An 18,825-nucleotide genomic window follows, 5' to 3' on the forward strand; every position below is an offset into this window, starting at 1 on the left:
GGGCCCCTTTTTGGTCCCTAATTCATAAACTGTTGTGACCTCAACTCCAAAAATCAATCCCAACCTTCCTTTTGTGGTCATGAACCTTGTGTTAAAATTTCATTGATTTCTATTTACTTCTACTAAAGTTATTGTGAGAAAACCAAGAATAATGCTTATTTGGGCCCTTTTTTTTGCCCTTTTTCGGCCCTTAATTCCTAAACTGTTGGAACCAAAACTCCCAAAATCAATCCCAACCTTCCTTTTGTGGTCATGAACCTTGTGTCAAAATTTCATAGATTTCTATTCACTTAAACTAAAGTTATAGTGCGAAAACCAAGAAAATGCTTATTTGGGCCCTTTTTGGCACCTAATTCCTAAAATGTAGGGACCAAAACTCCCAAAATTAATCCCAACCTTCCTTTTGTGGTCATAAACCTTGTGTTAAAATTTCATTGATTTCTATTCACTTTTACTAAAGTTAGAGTGCGAAAACTAAAAGTATTTGGACAACGACGACGACGACGCCAACGTGATAGCAATATACGACCAAAAAATTAAAATTTTTGCAGTCGTATAAAAAGATAAAATTTGGCTACAAAGTAACAACACTTGGCCAGCACCGCATAAGAAAAGGAACATTCATGCATGCTATGTATGGTTTCATTCAGTTCAGTGGTTCTCTAGAAGAAGACTTTTGTGTGCATTTCTCATAGGGTCCTATGTTAAACTAAGTCCCCCCAACTGGCGGCCATCTTAGATGTTGGAACGGCAACAAAGTAAAAACACTTGGTCAGCACTCCATAAGGAACATTCATATCATACTATGTTTGGTTTCATTCCATTTAGTGGTTCTCTAAGGCCAACCTTAAAAATATTTTTGTTTGCTGTTTTCCGACTGTACCTTCAGACTGAAGGGTCGGTAGGTAGGAAAAATATTTTATTTTATCAGCCAAAATACAGTTTAAACAAGCAGTTACACTAAAACAAGTTTCTTGTGAAGAAAAAAAACCATTTTAAAACAACAAACACTGGACATGCTGAAAACCAACATCAAATGAACAGGCATTTTCAGATAAAAAACTTTTTAACCAAAACTGAAACTTTAACATAGTGTCTTTATCCAATTTATGACATAAAATATGATATAATTATTAAATACTGGAACACTTGTAAACAAGGAATGTCATTATGACTAGAACTGTTTTAAAGAAATATATTCAGACATGTATGCTTCTTGACTAGAATGTTTTCATTAGTAGAGTATTTTCATCAGAAAAATGTATATATTATAGATTTATAAGACAATTATTAAAGAGTGTATTTTTATTTAAAAAAAATAACCATTGAATCTTCCTCAATTGAAAAAAAAGGCAACTTGAAAAAAAAGTATTAAGACATCCGACTGTTTTCATATTTCTAACAATATTTAATTATATGTGATAAAGTTATATTTTTTCCAGGCTTTAATGAAAACCAAAGAAATCTAAAGTTTGGGGTGAAATCCATAGCACCCCATTAAAAGTAAATGGTCTGTACTGAAATGTTTTTAATGCATAAAAAAAATTGGCAGAATAGCTCCTAAGGACATGTTTTAATTGAATTCACACAGGCCACACAGTTTGGGTATATTTGATATTGTAAGAAAGAGAATAATTGCAATGAGTGGGGAAGCCCCCCTTAACCTAAAGGAGCATACTCATTGCAATCGAAGATAGATTTAATATAGAGAGAGTATATTTATTTTTCAAGCTAACCATTCATTTTCTCTACATCTTTGTGTAGTTAGGGTTGCTTCTTATTGATTTGGCATGATCTATATCCATTAACATTTCAAATGAGCCCTTCCTCCGTACAGGCGTGTTTACAGATATCCATGAAGATTTAAGTCACGTAGGAGTGGTTTCATCTTTGTCGTCTTTACAACGATTTGTAGAAAATATGCCATACTTCAAGCTGCTGTCGAATTATTTAACCACTGAAATTGGTTCCATAAAGTCAGGCTCCACAGATTCTGAACCCGATTTGTTTGAGACAGAATGGTTATTGTGTCAGTTATGAATATCCGCTGCATCATCGTCAATGATATCATCACACATCATTACATGTGGCTGAATCTGTATAAATAGTTTACTAATAAACATTTTTGTTTGTTATTTGTCTTAAAATTGACACGAGACGACAGCGAAAGTACTCCTCCGTGACTTCATGGATACCTGTAAACAATTTCCATGTGCTTTATCATTAAATGGTAACATGAACGCTTGACGGGAAGCTAAGAAAAACCGAACTTGAAATGCGTAATTGACCCAGACTTTAAATCATTTCCGGAAAGGACCCAAAGTTCCGGATCGCGTCAATAGAGGTATTAAAAAAAAATTCTTCAAATTTAAAGCAATAAAATTGTCATAGTCGGGAGGATTTTCAAGGGTCGGTCGGTAAACTGCAAACAAACAATATTTTAATTTAAGCCTAAAAGAAGTATATTGTATGCATTTCCTTCCCATAGGGTTCTATGTTAAACTAAGTCCCCCGCATGGAAGCATGCATTTTGCCAAAATTTTCAAAGTCTGTGAGATATTTTTTTCTTGAAAAATTTGTAATTTACAACATTTTAGAAGCCCAGCGACGATATAACTCTACCATTACAGTCATGTATATAAATTATTCAAATTTCTCAAACTCTGGAATGTTGTTTATTTGCAAACAATCGTAATTTATATATATAAAGAAGTAAATTAAATAAAGAGTACCATCCTCCGCTTCAGTGTTTATCCTCAGACTTGAATTCTAGGGCATGATTGCAGTTTTAGCTTGACATAAATATTTATTGTTAACTCCATAAACTCCTTGTTGAACACAACAATTGGGGTGTTTAATGCAGTGTGTGAAACAGATTTAAGAGCTAGTAAATAAAAGTTTCTAATTTTCTGTTTTGAGAATTTTAAGTACCAATTTGCATGGAACAGGATCATACCAACCCCCCTTAATTAAAAGCAGATGTCCCTAGTGCTGTGCTACTTCAATCCATTTTTATTAAATTCTAAGTTTTTATGGTGAAAGATTTCGAAATTTTGGAAGCAAGCTTAAGGTGCTCCTTTTATTTCATTTAAAATTAACTCAAATGTTGGAATGGTAAATTGATGATTATTTCAGGATTTTAAAACTTCAGTTACTTATGATAGTGGAGATATTATAAACATAATTGTGCAAATCGTGATACAAGCATGAAATTTGGTATATAGGTTGACTAAATGATAATTAAAAAAAATCCGCTGCTGGCCATCAATTTTTTTCATTTTTTCAAAATGGCCACCGCCCATTTGGAAATGGCGTCATATCCAATTGGCTACATTCTGTAAATCCTTTAAAAGCTGTTTTATATGTATAATCCAATGTAAGTTTTGATAAAACTTCAACTAAAGTTCGTAAAGTGCGATAAAACAATACATACACGAAGAAAAAAGTGACTTCCGGTTCCGAAATGGCGGCAACAACGGGTAACATGTCAATTTTATCATTTCTATCAACTTAACAAGAGATATCACGGTCTTTGTCGGGTTCAAATGCATAAATACAGATTGACTATCTTATAACTATCTGACAGTGACCAATACACACACCTGTACAAGGAAGACCAGAACGGTAGCATTTACAGTTACCCACACAGCTTTGTTTCTTGCATTTGCATGTTAAAAAAATCCTGACACGAGGATGCCATGGCAGCCAAAGAAATTCATTTTGGTTTCCAACTTTCATTGTCGAATGCATAAATCCGGATGAGCCCAAACATGTTCACTTGATATGCTTCTCTTTTGATGTGATCCGGATGAGAACCTCTGGTAGGCAGAGTAGCATCATAAAGCCGCTACTTCCTTGCAAACGATTCAAATCGTGCCTCCTTAACAGCAAATGTTGAGTTTGCAATACATGATGCAAACAAATGCTTCTATGTTGTCAATGTCTGTGTCTGTGTTTTAATACAAAAGCGGGGTAAAAAAAGTCTGTGACATCAGGGAATACTTCTATGTGTGCCAAGTTGACCTCTTCACGTTACCATGAAATGCCGACACAGTGTCACACCCATTAAATGCATGGCAGAAAAGTAGAGCAGCTACACGAGGACCAAACGAATTTGCTATTACATGTAGAGGAAGCCATAGAAAGCCTACCGTATATTCTTTCAAAAACCTATTTACAATTTGTCCACACCTTATCTTGCGAGTGCTGCAATTTGAAATACTACTACATCAGTGTTAGTTCTACTTTTAACAATCATTTTTAGCAGCATGCTTATCATGAATAATCATTCGTGTATCTGTTTCTTCATGGTAAGGGGATAGCTGGGAATTATCCATATTGAAATGGCAAAGAATATTTTTACCTTGAGTAACATAAGCATTTTTATAAATCACTAAAAAATTATGTCGGCAAGAAACTTGAACAAATCCGTTTTGTTGTCATCTTCACAGAGAAAACTTGGCGTGTTACCAGTACCACCAACTTTCCGTTTAGCACCAATACTTTGACTTTTTTCTCGTCCAAGCCTTTAAATCATTCATTTAATAAACATCAAATACAATGTCTACTCTTGGATACCTATCGTTGCAAGATTTTAAGCTATAAGGCAGTATGACATCATTTGCATAATCATCAGATATTTGTTCCCCAAATGGTGGCCTCGAATAAACCATTGCTGCTCCACCAACGACATATGCATCAGAATTTGGATCAGTTAATGGGAAATTGCAAAATATTTCAAGCATACCTCCTTGCTGCGATTTTATACCACTGTTTAAAGTGACATTCTGAGACAAAGATGGGGGAGCATTTTTGTGTTCATGGCTAACGAAATCTTCAAAGTCAAACTGTCTACTTTGACAAGAAATTAAATTAAAATAAAGAGATCACAATTACTTTTCAGGTTCTCCAGCTTTGTTTTTGACAAAGACATTTCCAGTTTCATTTTACGCCTTTTATAAGGAATTGTTCTTTATATCTGGTTATAAAAAGCATATTCTCTTTCGTTTTGCATTTGCTTCAAAAGATATCCGTATTGTTTGGACCCAATATCTTGGAGTTTATATACATATCTTACAAGCTTCCGAATCCAAAACTTCCATAAATGAGCCAATTGTGTACAAATCTGAAGACTCTTCTAGAAATGAATTTCCAAACTTGTTCATCACTTTGGAAAGCCTTTGAAGCTTTTTGAAGAAATACTTTTGTGTATCTTAGAGTCTTCATGATGTTGTTTATCTGTTATAGAATGACTCAAACCACTAGATCTTTAATATTCATCTACCAGTCTACTGACTTCTGGTCCAGCTATCATCCATCGTCCTAAAGGGATATTTGGTTAAACGTATGGCACCAACATCGCCCTTCACAATTGCATTATTCTGTTTTTGTGCCTGATCAGTTGTGATATAAGAAAACAACTATCTGGTCTTACGCAAAGTAAAATTACCACTTGCAAATTCCATTGCCACCTGTGGGTGATGTTCGTGAAGGGATGCCATACCTCGGAAATGGATCGCAATCGGTAACCATCAAGAATAATCAACATGATCAAGACAAACAAAATACGTATCCTGCTTAGTATGGACTGTTTGTAAAGTACGATATATGACTTGTGAAATGGGCGTACTACCGAAAGCACAAGAAATTCTTAATTCATAATTGAACGCCAGAAATTAAACTGTGGTCGAGAAGACTCTCTTTCCTTACACCTGTTGATCAAATACTTAAACGTCACAGAGTCATGGGTTATATGTTCGGCGTTTACGCGTTTAGAAGCTGGCATTATCAATTCAATCAATACACATGCTGTCATCGATGTGCGTGTTTAGTTCTTATTATATTTGAACATATATGAAAAGAATCGCCATTTTAGGTGTTGCAATATCGGCTTCAGTGAGGGCACATGTCCATCCACTATCACGCAATATTTTACTCAGACTTTTAAAACAAGTCATTGTAATGTACAATCCACCAAACATGACGATAAACTTATCTTCTCCGTACAAATCTGGCCATTCCCACTGAAATAGCTTAACCAATACCAAGGTGGTTAATTTGCAGCTATGATTATGGTTGCCTGGGATTTAGAAAATTAACCACCTTTTTCACCTTATTCAATGAATGCTTGATCATTGCACCTGAAAAGACGTGTTTTCAAACAGTGGCATCATAAAAGTAACACGAACTTGAACAGAAGAGCCTAGATGTTTAGAGGAATGAAATGATGACAAAGATATGTTTACAAAATGCAAATCCTCATCTGTAAGATGAACAACGATTTACATCATTGTGCCCTTATAGTGCGTAAAAATCTCTTTTTATGTCTATAAATAGTCTGCGCATGCGCGAAATTGTTAAACACATATGTATCATAACCTTAAAAAGTGGTATCAAACGGTTCATAACCAAATTAAAAATCCCAAAGTGCTAAGTATATAATGAATAGTTCAAATGTTTTTGTGACATTTTCGCACATGCGCAAACCCTGAACATGTAAATTATTCACTTCTAGTATATATGTCACATGAAAAGACGGTAGCCACCAAATCTGATATTATTTTATTTTAAAAGAAGGTCAAAGAATTTTTTTTCCAGAAAAATAGATTTTTTAAACCCGAAAAAAACAGCCATTTTAGAAAAGGGTGGCCATCTTGAAAAATGATTTTTTTTTATGGCCAGCAATTTTTTCTTAAAAAGTATATAATAAGGATGCTTTGTGCTAATTTCTATACTTGTATCATCATTTGCACAATTCCCTCCATTTTGCTTGCTAATATCTTCCACTATGATTGATGCAAACTAACATTGATACTATATTCTGTTCATTAAACAGAACTGTACAATAATGTTATGTTGATTTCAACAGGTTAAATCACTATTATACTGCAATCAGCTATTTTACTATACAGATAAAGCTATACGTATAAACGTTAGCTTTATACGTCAATGACCTCAACTCACCTATAAGCCCCGCCTACTTACAACGTCACGTCACAACCATGACAACGTGTAGTAACAATGGTCAAACTTTTATGAAGTTAAACCTGTTATGTCTTCAAATTGGTAATTTATATACCATGTTTATCAAATGTTATTAATTAAATTCATTTTCCCTTTCTAATTCCTTAAATTGTCAATGCTTACCGCCTAGACTACGCTCATAGGGAAATACCCCAAAATAGTACCCCAAGGGGGAAATTCCAAACACTTTTTTTTAATAATATTTATTTCATATTTTTATTTTATTTTTTTTTTTTTTATCGATTTCAGTATAAAAACAATATACGTATAGTGTCTTGAAATATGAAATTTATTTGTATTCGGCACGAAACATGAAAATGCTCGGTAGAACCTCGCATTTTCCCGTTTCTAAGCCTCATACAAATAAATTTCATATTTCAAGACACTATATGTATATTGTCTAACTTTTTGACTTACGACTGCCTGTTAACACTCGTAAGTTTGAGATAAAAATTACAATAAAATTCTACTAAGGATAGCTTATGAAACGGGGAAAAACTTACGATTCGATAGTAATCCCTATGCCACACAGGTGAAATAAAAACAAAAAATCAACGAATTTTAGAACCCACAAACATGTAACTTTTGCTCAAACAACAAAATTAATACCCATGAATAAAATTATTTTCTAAGTATAGGGAAATTCGAAAGATGAAACAATTTTCAAATTTTTTTAATAAGAACTTATGTCAATATGGTCTCTATTCCTACATCATCTTTTTTTATTCAACTGGCTATAATTTCAGGAATTCGTAACCTACCAAGTTAATGTCAGAGTAAAAATCTTACATTATTTACAGACTACAGACGCCATGTAATAATAGCTGCTAACTTTAAGTGCTAGTTTATCTATAGGTCCATCACCTAAAAAAATGTCCTTTGTTTTTGAGTAAATTTAAGAGATTAGGAACATCAAAAAGCTATGACAAAGCTTACCTTGGACACCAAATATTTTCTTCAATATCTGTTACTTTCGTAATGTTCAGATCTTCTTTTCTGCAAAAAAAAAAAGGTTCTCACAAATTCAACAACTATGCATTGGTAATATTTGATTTGCCCACCTTTCTCTTCTAAATGTCACAAAGAAATTTTATTTAAATGTAGGTTCATGTGGGCCTAGACTTGGTGCTTCAAAAAGAAAATTTCTTATAAAATGTTTAATAGACATATTGAAATTGTTCCAAAATAAAATGGAACATTTAGAAGACATCCAATCAGAAGCAAAAAAATATGGCTTCATAGAAAATTATGCATGAAGATTCCCTTAAGCATACAAGTAGTGTCAATTATGTTAAAAGTCCCATAACTCTAGATAAAATGTTTGATATCCTTGTAAGGTGGAAGTGGCACATTTTTGGAATTTTAGATCCTCAATGCTCTTCAACTTGTTTGGCTTTATAAATATTTTGATTTGAGCGTCACTGATGTGTCTTATTATGGGTTTATGTAAAATCCTGATAATTTTGAACAAGATAGAGCAGTTGTTGTAACAGATATATTAAATGGTTAATTTCTGTGTCATTACGTTTCTTGTGAAGAGTTTTCTCATTGGCAATCACCACAAATCTATAAGATTCAACAAACCCAGTAATAAAACTGCCAGGTCCATAGGTCATGAAGGTTAAAAAAAAAAGCAAAGCATTATTTGACCTTTGTGGTAGGTGGGTCACAAACATAAAGATTAGGGAAATCAATAAAACAGTAATTCACTCTATTATTCATATTCAAAATATCACTACAATATATACTTTTGGGAACATGCAGAGGCAAAATTTGTGTACTGGTCCAACCATTTCTTCATCTGTGGGATGTATTTCTTTATTTCTTCTAGAACCTCTCCTTCTGTTGTATTAGATTTGTACCTAAAATAATCAAAATATGTCACTTAAATATAACAATCAATGATGTGTACATAAGTGGACAAGATACTAGAGGCTCCCAGGGGCCCCAATTGTCATCAGGATCTCTGATTTGTCCAATAGATGAATAACAAGAACGTGTCCTCAGTACACGAATGCCCCACTCGCACTATCATTTTCTATGTTCAGTGGGCCGTGAAATTGGGGTAAAATCTCTAATTTGGCATTAAAATTAGAAAGATCATATCATAGGGAACATGTGTACCAAGTTTGAAGTCAATTGGACTTCAACTTCATCAAAAACTACCTCGACCAAAAACTTTAACCTGAAGCGGGACAGAGGACGAACAGACGAACGGACGAACAAACGGACGGACGGACGAACGGACGCACAGACCAGAAAACATAATGCCCCTCTACTATCGTAGGTGGGGCATAAAAATTTGGCCATCATGTTCCAAAAAAGGGGGGGACTCTCTATTTTTAGTAAAATTTGACACAGACTTGGCAAATGCGCCACCATTTACCAGGAGGAATATTTTTGTCAATAAGTTGAGATGTCAGTTTGCATTTATAATCTTCTTTTGCCTTTCTAGCTAAGCTGATAATTTCATTACGAATTTCTCTGAATTTTTTCCAGTGATCTGGATTATTTGAAGTTTTCGCTTTGTGGTGAATTCTATTACGATGTCTTATCTTGTTTCTTATTAAGTTGTTCATAAAAGGTTTATCATTTGGTCTTACTGTAATAGTTTTAGTAGGTATATATCTATTTACAGTACTTTCGAATGTTTTGACAAAGTTCATAGAAACATCATTTATATTATTTGAATTAAAAACAACATCATCCCAGTCAGTATTGTTCAACTGGTTTTTAAGACCTTCATAATCTGCACGCTTAAAATCACGAATGAGTGTTGTTTAAAAGTTTTAAATGAAATTTCGACTGAAACAGGAGAATGAGAACTGCATATCGGTGTAAAAACAGTTACTGATTTAATTAAGTTCTTGCGATTAGTCACACATAAATCAATACAAGTTCCAGTTTGGGTTGTAAAGTTGGTAGGCTCCTAAACAACATTATCTAAGTTTAAAAGGTTAAGTAACTTTTTAAAAGAGTTACTTGTGTTTGACATCATATCGCAATTGAAATCACCACAAAGGAAAATTGGCAAATTACAATCAAGTGCTTTATCTACTGACTCATTAAATAAGTCCCATATACTAGAATTTGAGTTTGGAGGCCGGTATAAAACACCAATTAAAAATTTTTCATTACTATAATTCCTCACTTCAACCCAAAGCAACTCAAGATTGCTTACAGATATGTCATTCTGTATAATAAAATGTAGACTATTTTTCACATAAATTGTCACACCTCCACCATGTCTATTTCTATCTAACCTAATAGGCTTATGAAACCCATTTAATTTAATTTGGTCATCGGTAATTGACTTGTCAAGATGAGATTCTGATATACAAATATAAATGTCATACTCATGTAATTCATTGTTAATGAGATCTAACTTAGGAAGTAAGCTACACACTTTATTGTGTACTATTTTCAAATTCTTTTTGTTACTCTGATCTGGACCTGGATTTTGCTCAATTCCAGCAACCAGTAACAAAAACTGTATAATATTACTGAGGAAAAAAATATTTTTTATGATAAGGGAGGATTATTTTGTGATTAATATTATAGTTTACAAATTTACAGATTAATGTTAAAAACATTGATCAGTCAAAACTATCAAAACTTATAATAAAATTGAGAATGGAAATGGGAAATGTGCCAAAGAGACAACAACCCGACCATAGAAAAAAACAACAGCAGAAGGTCACCAACAGGTCTTCAATGTAGCGAGAAATTCCCGCACCCAGAGGCGTCCTTCAACTGGCCCCTAAACAAATATATACTAGTTCAGTGATAATGAACGCCATACTAATTTCCAAATTGAACACAAGAAACTAAAATTAAAATAATACAAGACTAACAAAGGCCAGAGGCTCCTGACTTGGGACAGGCGCAAAAATGCGGCGGGTTAAACATGTTTGTGAGATCTCAACCCTCCCCCTATACCTCTAGCCAATCTAGAAAAGTAAACGCATAACAATACGCACATTAAAATTCAGTTCAAGAGAAGTCTGAGTCTGATGTCAGAAGATGTAACCAAAGAAAATAAACAAAATGACAATAATACATAAATAACAACAGACTACTAGCAGTTAACTGACATGCCAGCTCAAGACCTCAATTAAACTGACTGAAAGATTATGATTTCATCATATGAACATCAGGCACAATCCTTCCCGTTAGGGGTTTAGTATCACACCATCGTAACATATATGAGAAGAACATAACCCGTGTGATATAGTGAAACATATATAGTGAAACATAAGCACATGATGTACACTTTGGACAGACCTTCGAAACCAAAAGCTGGCATATGCATTGATTAATAGGACACTCAAAACTAGACGAGATAAAGTACAACACAAAACATACATGTACATAACATATATACAAAAGGAAAACATTGAAAAATAACAAATGTTAACAATATAAATTATCCCTTACATTGTGATACTGTTATACTGTTGAAAAAAAATTTAGCAAGGTCTGTGTTCATGCAATAATCTTTGTTTTAGAGTTACAAAGATGTGAGCAGTAATTGTAAATTGTGAGACTGAAATGTAGAAAACAAAACAAAACAAAAGCAAAATATATTAGTAAAAGTAGGACAATATTTAGCTTGCATTTCAGACAAAAATTGAATAATGCGCAGTGATATTGACTAGACTAATCTATAGAATATGCTAGACAGAAATTTGTAAACTCGACTTAAATTTAAATTTACGAGTGTAAAAGTGAGAAACATATGTATATTCTCTATGTTTTAGATTCTGGTAATACTATAGTTATGAAAATAAATGTATGGGACATCCTTTACTATTGCAACCATTTGTCAGTTGTTTTTGTGTAAATCTCATGTGTAAAACTAGTTAGGCCACACCAATTTAATTCCTTTTTCGACGGACCCGCCCGCACCTATTTTTTTCAAAGCAGAATTTTTTATTTTTTTTATATTCCCGCTTCCCGCATCCGGAAATGTAATCGTGTCCATTTCCCGCACCGTTTTTTTTGTAAATATTATATATAAACAGATATTTGCACTTGTTTTTATAATCACAATCTAACATGTATTTATAACGATTTTAAACATATAAGCACCCAAGTACACTGTGTCAAGGTCTGTGATATTTGATACAGCATGAAACCCATTTATCCCAAATGGGAGTGCTCCGATAAATAGAAAACAGAAGAAAATACCTGTACAGAACAAAACATTGGTTTCCTTCCCCCTTACTTAGATTACCTATCAAAATATGTTCGTTGTTAGAAATAAACTTCAAAGAACTTCGGAAAGAAATGCCTTCAACTGCAATATGCTGGCGATACAAAACTATCCATACCCCTGCATGTTTATGCACCTGTCCTGATTGATTCAGGGGCCTGTCGGTCAGCAGTTAGATATCGTTCGTTGATGTTCATAAATATTATTTGGTATTTTCCCGTTTGTATATATATAAATTAGATCGTTGGTTTTCCTGTTCGAATTGTGTACACTTATAGCTTGCTGTTTGGTCTGGGTCAAAGCTCTGCCGTAGGTACTATAACCTGTATTTGCTATTATCCCTCAGAAGGGCACATATGGGGTAATTTTACTGTTGTAAAAAAAGAAACTTGAAGAAATACCAAGGAGTTGCATAGTGTTACTATACAAATCCTTTGAAGAACTTACAAAAATTAACTAAAAGAGAGGAGAAATACATCATATTTAAATAATTTTAAACAACATTACTATATTCTTAAAGAGAATTATTTATGATATTATTTATTTTGAATAATATTAAAGTAAATGTGTTAACATGGTTTAAGTCCAGGAATATTACAAAATTCTTGGGCATGTTTTGACCATTTAATACCAGATAGATATATAGTTCTTTAAGAAGATATGAGCTCTTTTGTACTAAAAAGTTTTATTTCCAAAAAAAATATATTGTAACTTATATTGACCCCTCATAAAAAGGTTATTTATAAAATTGAGGGGTTGTTCCCAACCTGATTATGACTTGGATGGAGAATTGTCTCATTAATTGGCACACATACATATACCAAATCTAATTATTCAATTATTTATTGGTGAACAGGGAAAAATACTTCATAAATTAAAGAAATGTCAAAGTACAAGTAATAAATCAAGTTTTAATATTGTCAAAACCTACTATTTTATGTTTACAAAAAAAAAATATAAGGCTTAAATTAAAATATTGTTTGTTTGCAGTTTACCGACCGACCCTTGAAAATCCTCCCGACTGTGAAAATTTTATTGCTTTATATTTGAAGAAATTTTTTTTAATACTTCTATTGACGCGATCCGGAACTTTGGGTCTTTTCCGGAAATGATTTAAAGTCTGGGTCAATTACACATTTCAAGTTCGGTTTTTCTTAGCTTCCCGTCAAGCGTTCATGTGACCATTTAATGATAAAGCACATGGAAATTGTTTACAGGTATCCATGAAGTCACGGAGGAGTACTTTACGATGTCGTCTCGTGTCAATTTTAAGACAAATAACAAACAAAAAAGTTTATTAGTAAACTGTTTATACAGATTCAGGCACATGTAATGATGTGTGATGATATCATTGACGATGATGTAGAGGATATTCATAACTGACACGATAACCATTCTGTCTCAAACAAATCGGGTACAGAATCTGTGGAGCCTGACTTTATGGAACCTATTTCAGTGGTTAAATAATTCGACAGCAGCTTGAAGTATGGCATGTTTTGTACAAATCGTTGTGAAGACGACAAAGATGAAACCACTCCTCCGTGACTTAAATCTTCATGGATATCTGTAAACACGCCTGTACGGAGGAAGGGCTCATTTGAAATGTTAATGGATATAGATCATGCCAAATCAATAAGAAGCAACCCTAACTACACAAAGATGTAGAGAAAATGAATGGTTAGCTTGAAAAATAAATATAATCTCTCTATATTAAATCTATCTTCGATTGCAATGAGTATGCTCCTTTAGGATAAGGGGGCTGCCCCACTCATTGCAATTATTCTCTTTCTTACAATATTAAATATACCCAAACTGTGTGGCCTGTGTGAATTCAATTAAAACATGTCCTTAGGAGCTATGCTGCCAATTTTTTTTATGCATTAAAAACATTTCAGTACAGACCGTTTACTTTTAATGGGGTGCTATAGATTTCACCCCAAACTTTAGATTTCTTTGGTTTTCATTAAGGGCATCCGATACAGTTTCAAGGGAGTTAACTCTTGGCGCGACGTTAAGCGTTTGAATTCCCGCAAAACGTCACTTTTTGCGGGACGTAATGCGTGTCATTTTCCGTAATAAGAAACGTAATGCGGAATTTCCATGATCCAATTTCTGTTTCTCCCGCATGCTAATTTCTACGCCATTAATATTAGTCAGTGCATTTGATTCTACCAGGATGACAGTCTAATAACATAATAAGAAATAAAACACATTACTGCTTCTTTGAGATCTTCAACAAATATCGTATAGTGAGCAATCTCAAGACGATTGACCCTTTTGGTGTTACTAATATCATGCATGTCAATTAAAATTTTATTATCATTCATCATCCACGATTTGGTCAGGATCCGATTTTTTATTACAGCACAGAAAACCATTGATATTTTAAAACTAATACCGAAAATGTATGTACACGAAAAGGTCTTCTGAACAATTTATTCAATTTATTTATGTATAAAAAATAATGGTATGCCGCTAATACAAACAATGATACAACTTTTATAAAAGAACAAAGTTTCTATTTCCTCCACGTTGCACGTAGTTTATCTAACAAAAGGCAATAGCAAACAATATGTTTATACACCCGTAAAAATTTTGACGGGACATAATGGTATAAAAATGCCCGCGTCCGTCTGTCCGTCGTAAATATGGTACAGCATATTATCATTAAACTGAACATGTTTGTTTTTTTCAGTCACCATGGTCAAACGATCTGTATCATTTTTGGTGAACTTTATGAGTTACAGGACTTTGTAACTAGAACAGTTTTTTTTACAGTTCGCGCTGTATCTAGAAAACGTTTTATGACTATAGCTCAAAACTTTATAACTTCTTGAATATATAACTCTGAAGAATTTGTATATACTTTTGAGAATGATTCAGAATTTGATTTTAGAGTTATTGAGTTTATGACAAAAAGGGGGTAGGGGTTCACATGTCGCGCCGTATCTCAGAAACTATCTATAATTATTGCATAAAACTTCACATACTTTTTAGTTAAATTATTCTTAAGATCTGTATACTTTGGTGATGATTCTTTAATTCATTTTTGAGTTCTTGAATTTTTATTGAGCTTCAATTTGGGGATCATATAAAACATGTTGTGATATATAAACTTCCTATTGAGCAAGAATAATGAATGAGTCAGGATATACCTAGCATGACTTCCCGTACAACCCCCGTGTTATTTTAAAAACATATATTATGTTGGGTTTTTGTTCATAAGACGAATGGCGTATCATGCGCTCGAAGCACAGCTGTTTATTATTTTCTTTATTTTTTTTATAGATATTTTAGAGAAATGACAAAATGACAGAAAATACAATGCAATTTTCAATATAATTAATATTTCCAAATGGCATAACTCTTTTAAAGAATAGTTGATATGCACTGATTTTCGAACGTGTCCATACGATATCAGTTTTATAGAAAGTTGGCAAGAATTGTACACTTGAAAAATCTAATTAACCAGAAGTCCGGAAGGACAGACAGGGGAATGGATATGCGGTATTTTATGTACGCGTTGTGGTGAAAAAAATATAAAGTTATTTACCAATAAAATTACGCTATGAGAGAATGATTTTAATCGCAACTAATCGTAATATATCCAGTCCTCTCGCTATTAATTCAATCGTTTTTTAGCCAAATCAAAAATTTCAAAATTATAGTTTCTCTGTCTGAACAAAAGCATCCATTAGCAAATTGAAGGTTCTCCTTTGTAAGATTTTGCTTCTGTTTTCTGACCACATAAAACAGAAGATGTGGTATAATTGCCAATTAGACAACTCTCAACAAGAGACAAACATGACACAGAAATTAACAACTATAGGCCACCGTACGGTCTTCAACAATGAGCAAAGCCCATACCGCATAGTCAGCTATAAAAGGTCCCGAAATGACAAGGTAAAACAACTCAAACGAGAAAAGTAACGGCATAATTTATGTGCTGCAATTTATGTACAAAAAAAGAAGTTCCGTTTGCAGGAGAATGCTGAGTTCACACGTAATTCGAATTAGTTTAATTCGCATTCGAAATGTTTTACGTCCTAGCGTAAATTCTAATTCAAATTGCAATGCGCGTCAAATTTGATTACTGTCCAATCGACGCTAACTTTTTTAAAATTTGTATCAACAAAAACGGATTTTCTCAGTGATAAAAACGTAAAATAAAGGATATTAAGAAGTATGTGTAATGAAACAGCAGCCAACCAAACAAAACAAAACAAAGAACAACATCTAGAGGTCATCATACAGTATGAAATAATATACGAGTGTGTACAGTAAATGTACCTGTATGTCATGTTCTAAATTGTTGAGTCTTTAACTTTTGAAAGCCGTAAAAATTATCAACAGTCCGTAATAACTTTTCTTGAGATGTTTCTCACTTAGACCACAAACACAGAGAGGTATTTGTAATTCACATGATTTTACTTCCGAAAACAATGTTACCAATTTATAGATAGTACTTTACAAGCAATATTTACATCTGAAAAACGTCGCCGGTAATTTGAAGCGATAACGTCGAAATTGTCTGCCAGCGAGGTCGTGCACTTTAGCGCTAACGTTGAGGTAACAAAGGGGTGACGCAGTTTTTTAGGATGAATCGCGATTATCATGGAATCCAGCACGGTAACCTATATTTTTTATTTGAGATTTGGCGAAAGCATGAAAAAATGCAGTTTATGCAGAAAAATGATAAAAATGACATTTTCAGAAACAGTTTTTTTCCCATTTTTTTAGGTTTAGAAAAATACCACTTTGAGCATCTGGTCCGCAATATCAAGCAAGACTTGAATAATTTTATAGTTATTCGTGTAGTGATTTATTTTTTTCTTTATTGCCACTTATCACAGCTTCAGATTGAACCCGATCTTAATAATTTACGACTAAGAATATCTGCTCCAAAATTTTTATAACATTGCCCAATTTTTTTACAAAATTGCACAAATCCCCAATTTTCAGCCTCAATTTTCTCGAAAACAAGCACTGTGACCTATGTTCTATTTTGTGTTTTATTTTATAACTCGCCAAGGCCTACAACATATTTCAAAATTATAAAAATGACATTATATCGAGAAACTGTATCGGATGCCCTTAAAGCCTGTCAAAAATATAACCTTATCACATATAATTAAATATTATTAGAAATATGAAAACAGTCGAATGTCTTAATACTTTTTTTTTCAAGTTGCCTTTTTTCAATTAAAGAAGATTCAATGGTTATTTTTTTTTTTATTATTGCGAACCCTATCTTAGTTTTCCATAGATTCACCTGCAAGTTACCTGTCCATTTAAACTTTTGTAAGTCCTATTGTCCCATCTAACAAATACAACAGATATTGTTCTCTGTGTAGTTTATTCACTGGGACCTTTAAATTTCTTCTAGGAGAAATATATCACTCATTGATTAATTTACCTGACCAAAAAATTATCTTCTTTTTTATTGAAATACTTCTAATAACTCACATAAACTGTATGCAATATTGTATTTATTCAATATTATCATTAATATATTTTCAATCTGTTCAATATAAAATCTGGTTTAATACTAAAAAGTTTATTTCAGACACATTTTTTAGTACTTTCCAATGAATTTACATGTTTTTGTTGTTGTTCATTTATAGACTTATGTTTATGAAGACCTTAATTTAAAAATAATAATATTCAATTTTTTATTTATCAAACACACAAAAATATTGAATATTTGATCAGAAATCAACTTTTAATTTTTGAATCAGTATTACAAATGTAATATTGAACACATTAAAAACGAGTTACTCCAGGTATCGAATAAATACAACACCACATGCAGTTTTGTGAGTCCTTACTTAGTATTGGTATAAGTATTTTTTCTTCATTGACAGTTCAATTTTTTACTCAGGTAGATTAATCAATGAGTGATATATTTCTCCTAGAAGAAATTTAAAGGTCTGAGTGAATAAACTACACAGAGAACAATACCTGTTGTATTTGTTAGATGGGACAATAGAACTGCCAAAAGTTTAAATGGACAGGTAACTTGCAGGTGAATCTATGGAAAACTAAGATAGGGTTCGCAATAAAAATACACTCTATAATACATTGTCGTATAAATCTTTAATATCTACATTTTTCTGATGAAAATACTCTACTCATGAAAACATTCTAGTCAAGAAGCATACATGTCTGAATATATTTCTTTAAAACAGTTCTAGTCATAATGACATTCCTTGTTTATAAGTGTTCCAGTATTTAATAATTATACCATATTTTATGTCATAAATTGGATAATGACACTATGTTAAAGTTTCAGTTTTGGTTAAAAAGTTTTTTATCTGAAAATGCCTGTTCATTTGAAGTTGGTTTTCAGCATGTCCAGTGTTTGTTGTTTTAAAATGTTTTTTTGTCTTTACAAGAAACTTGGTTTAGTGTAACTGCTTGTTTAAACTGTATTTTGGCTGATAAAATAAAATATTTTTCCTACCTACCGACACTTCAGTCTGAAGGTACAGTCGCTCGCCTTTACTTTTCAAGCTTCGCCTCAAAAATTTGCAAAATAAATATTTTTTTATTAAAATTTTCAAATCGCTCGCTCGCCCCAATTTTTG

The 18,825-nt window shown here is 32.8% G+C and overlaps 1 protein-coding gene across 3 annotated transcripts in view; it reads right to left on the bottom strand.

The window, feature by feature from the left end:
* LOC139529102 (DNA replication ATP-dependent helicase/nuclease DNA2-like) overlaps window positions 1–18,825 on the bottom strand; it is a 233,316-nt gene that overhangs the window by 140,120 nt on the left and 74,371 nt on the right. For all 3 annotated transcript variants that reach the window (XM_071325376.1, XM_071325377.1, XM_071325378.1), the window contains exons 11-12: window positions 8,772–8,885; window positions 7,960–8,019 (exon numbers count right to left, since the gene is read on the bottom strand). In XM_071325376.1, coding sequence (XP_071181477.1) covers window positions 7,960–8,019; window positions 8,772–8,885 — 174 coding nt within the window. The remainder of the gene's footprint in view (window positions 1–7,959; window positions 8,020–8,771; window positions 8,886–18,825) is intronic.

This window comes from Mytilus edulis, chromosome 6, assembly GCF_963676685.1.
Source record: "Mytilus edulis chromosome 6, xbMytEdul2.2, whole genome shotgun sequence".
NCBI lineage: Eukaryota > Metazoa > Mollusca > Bivalvia > Mytilida > Mytilidae > Mytilus > Mytilus edulis.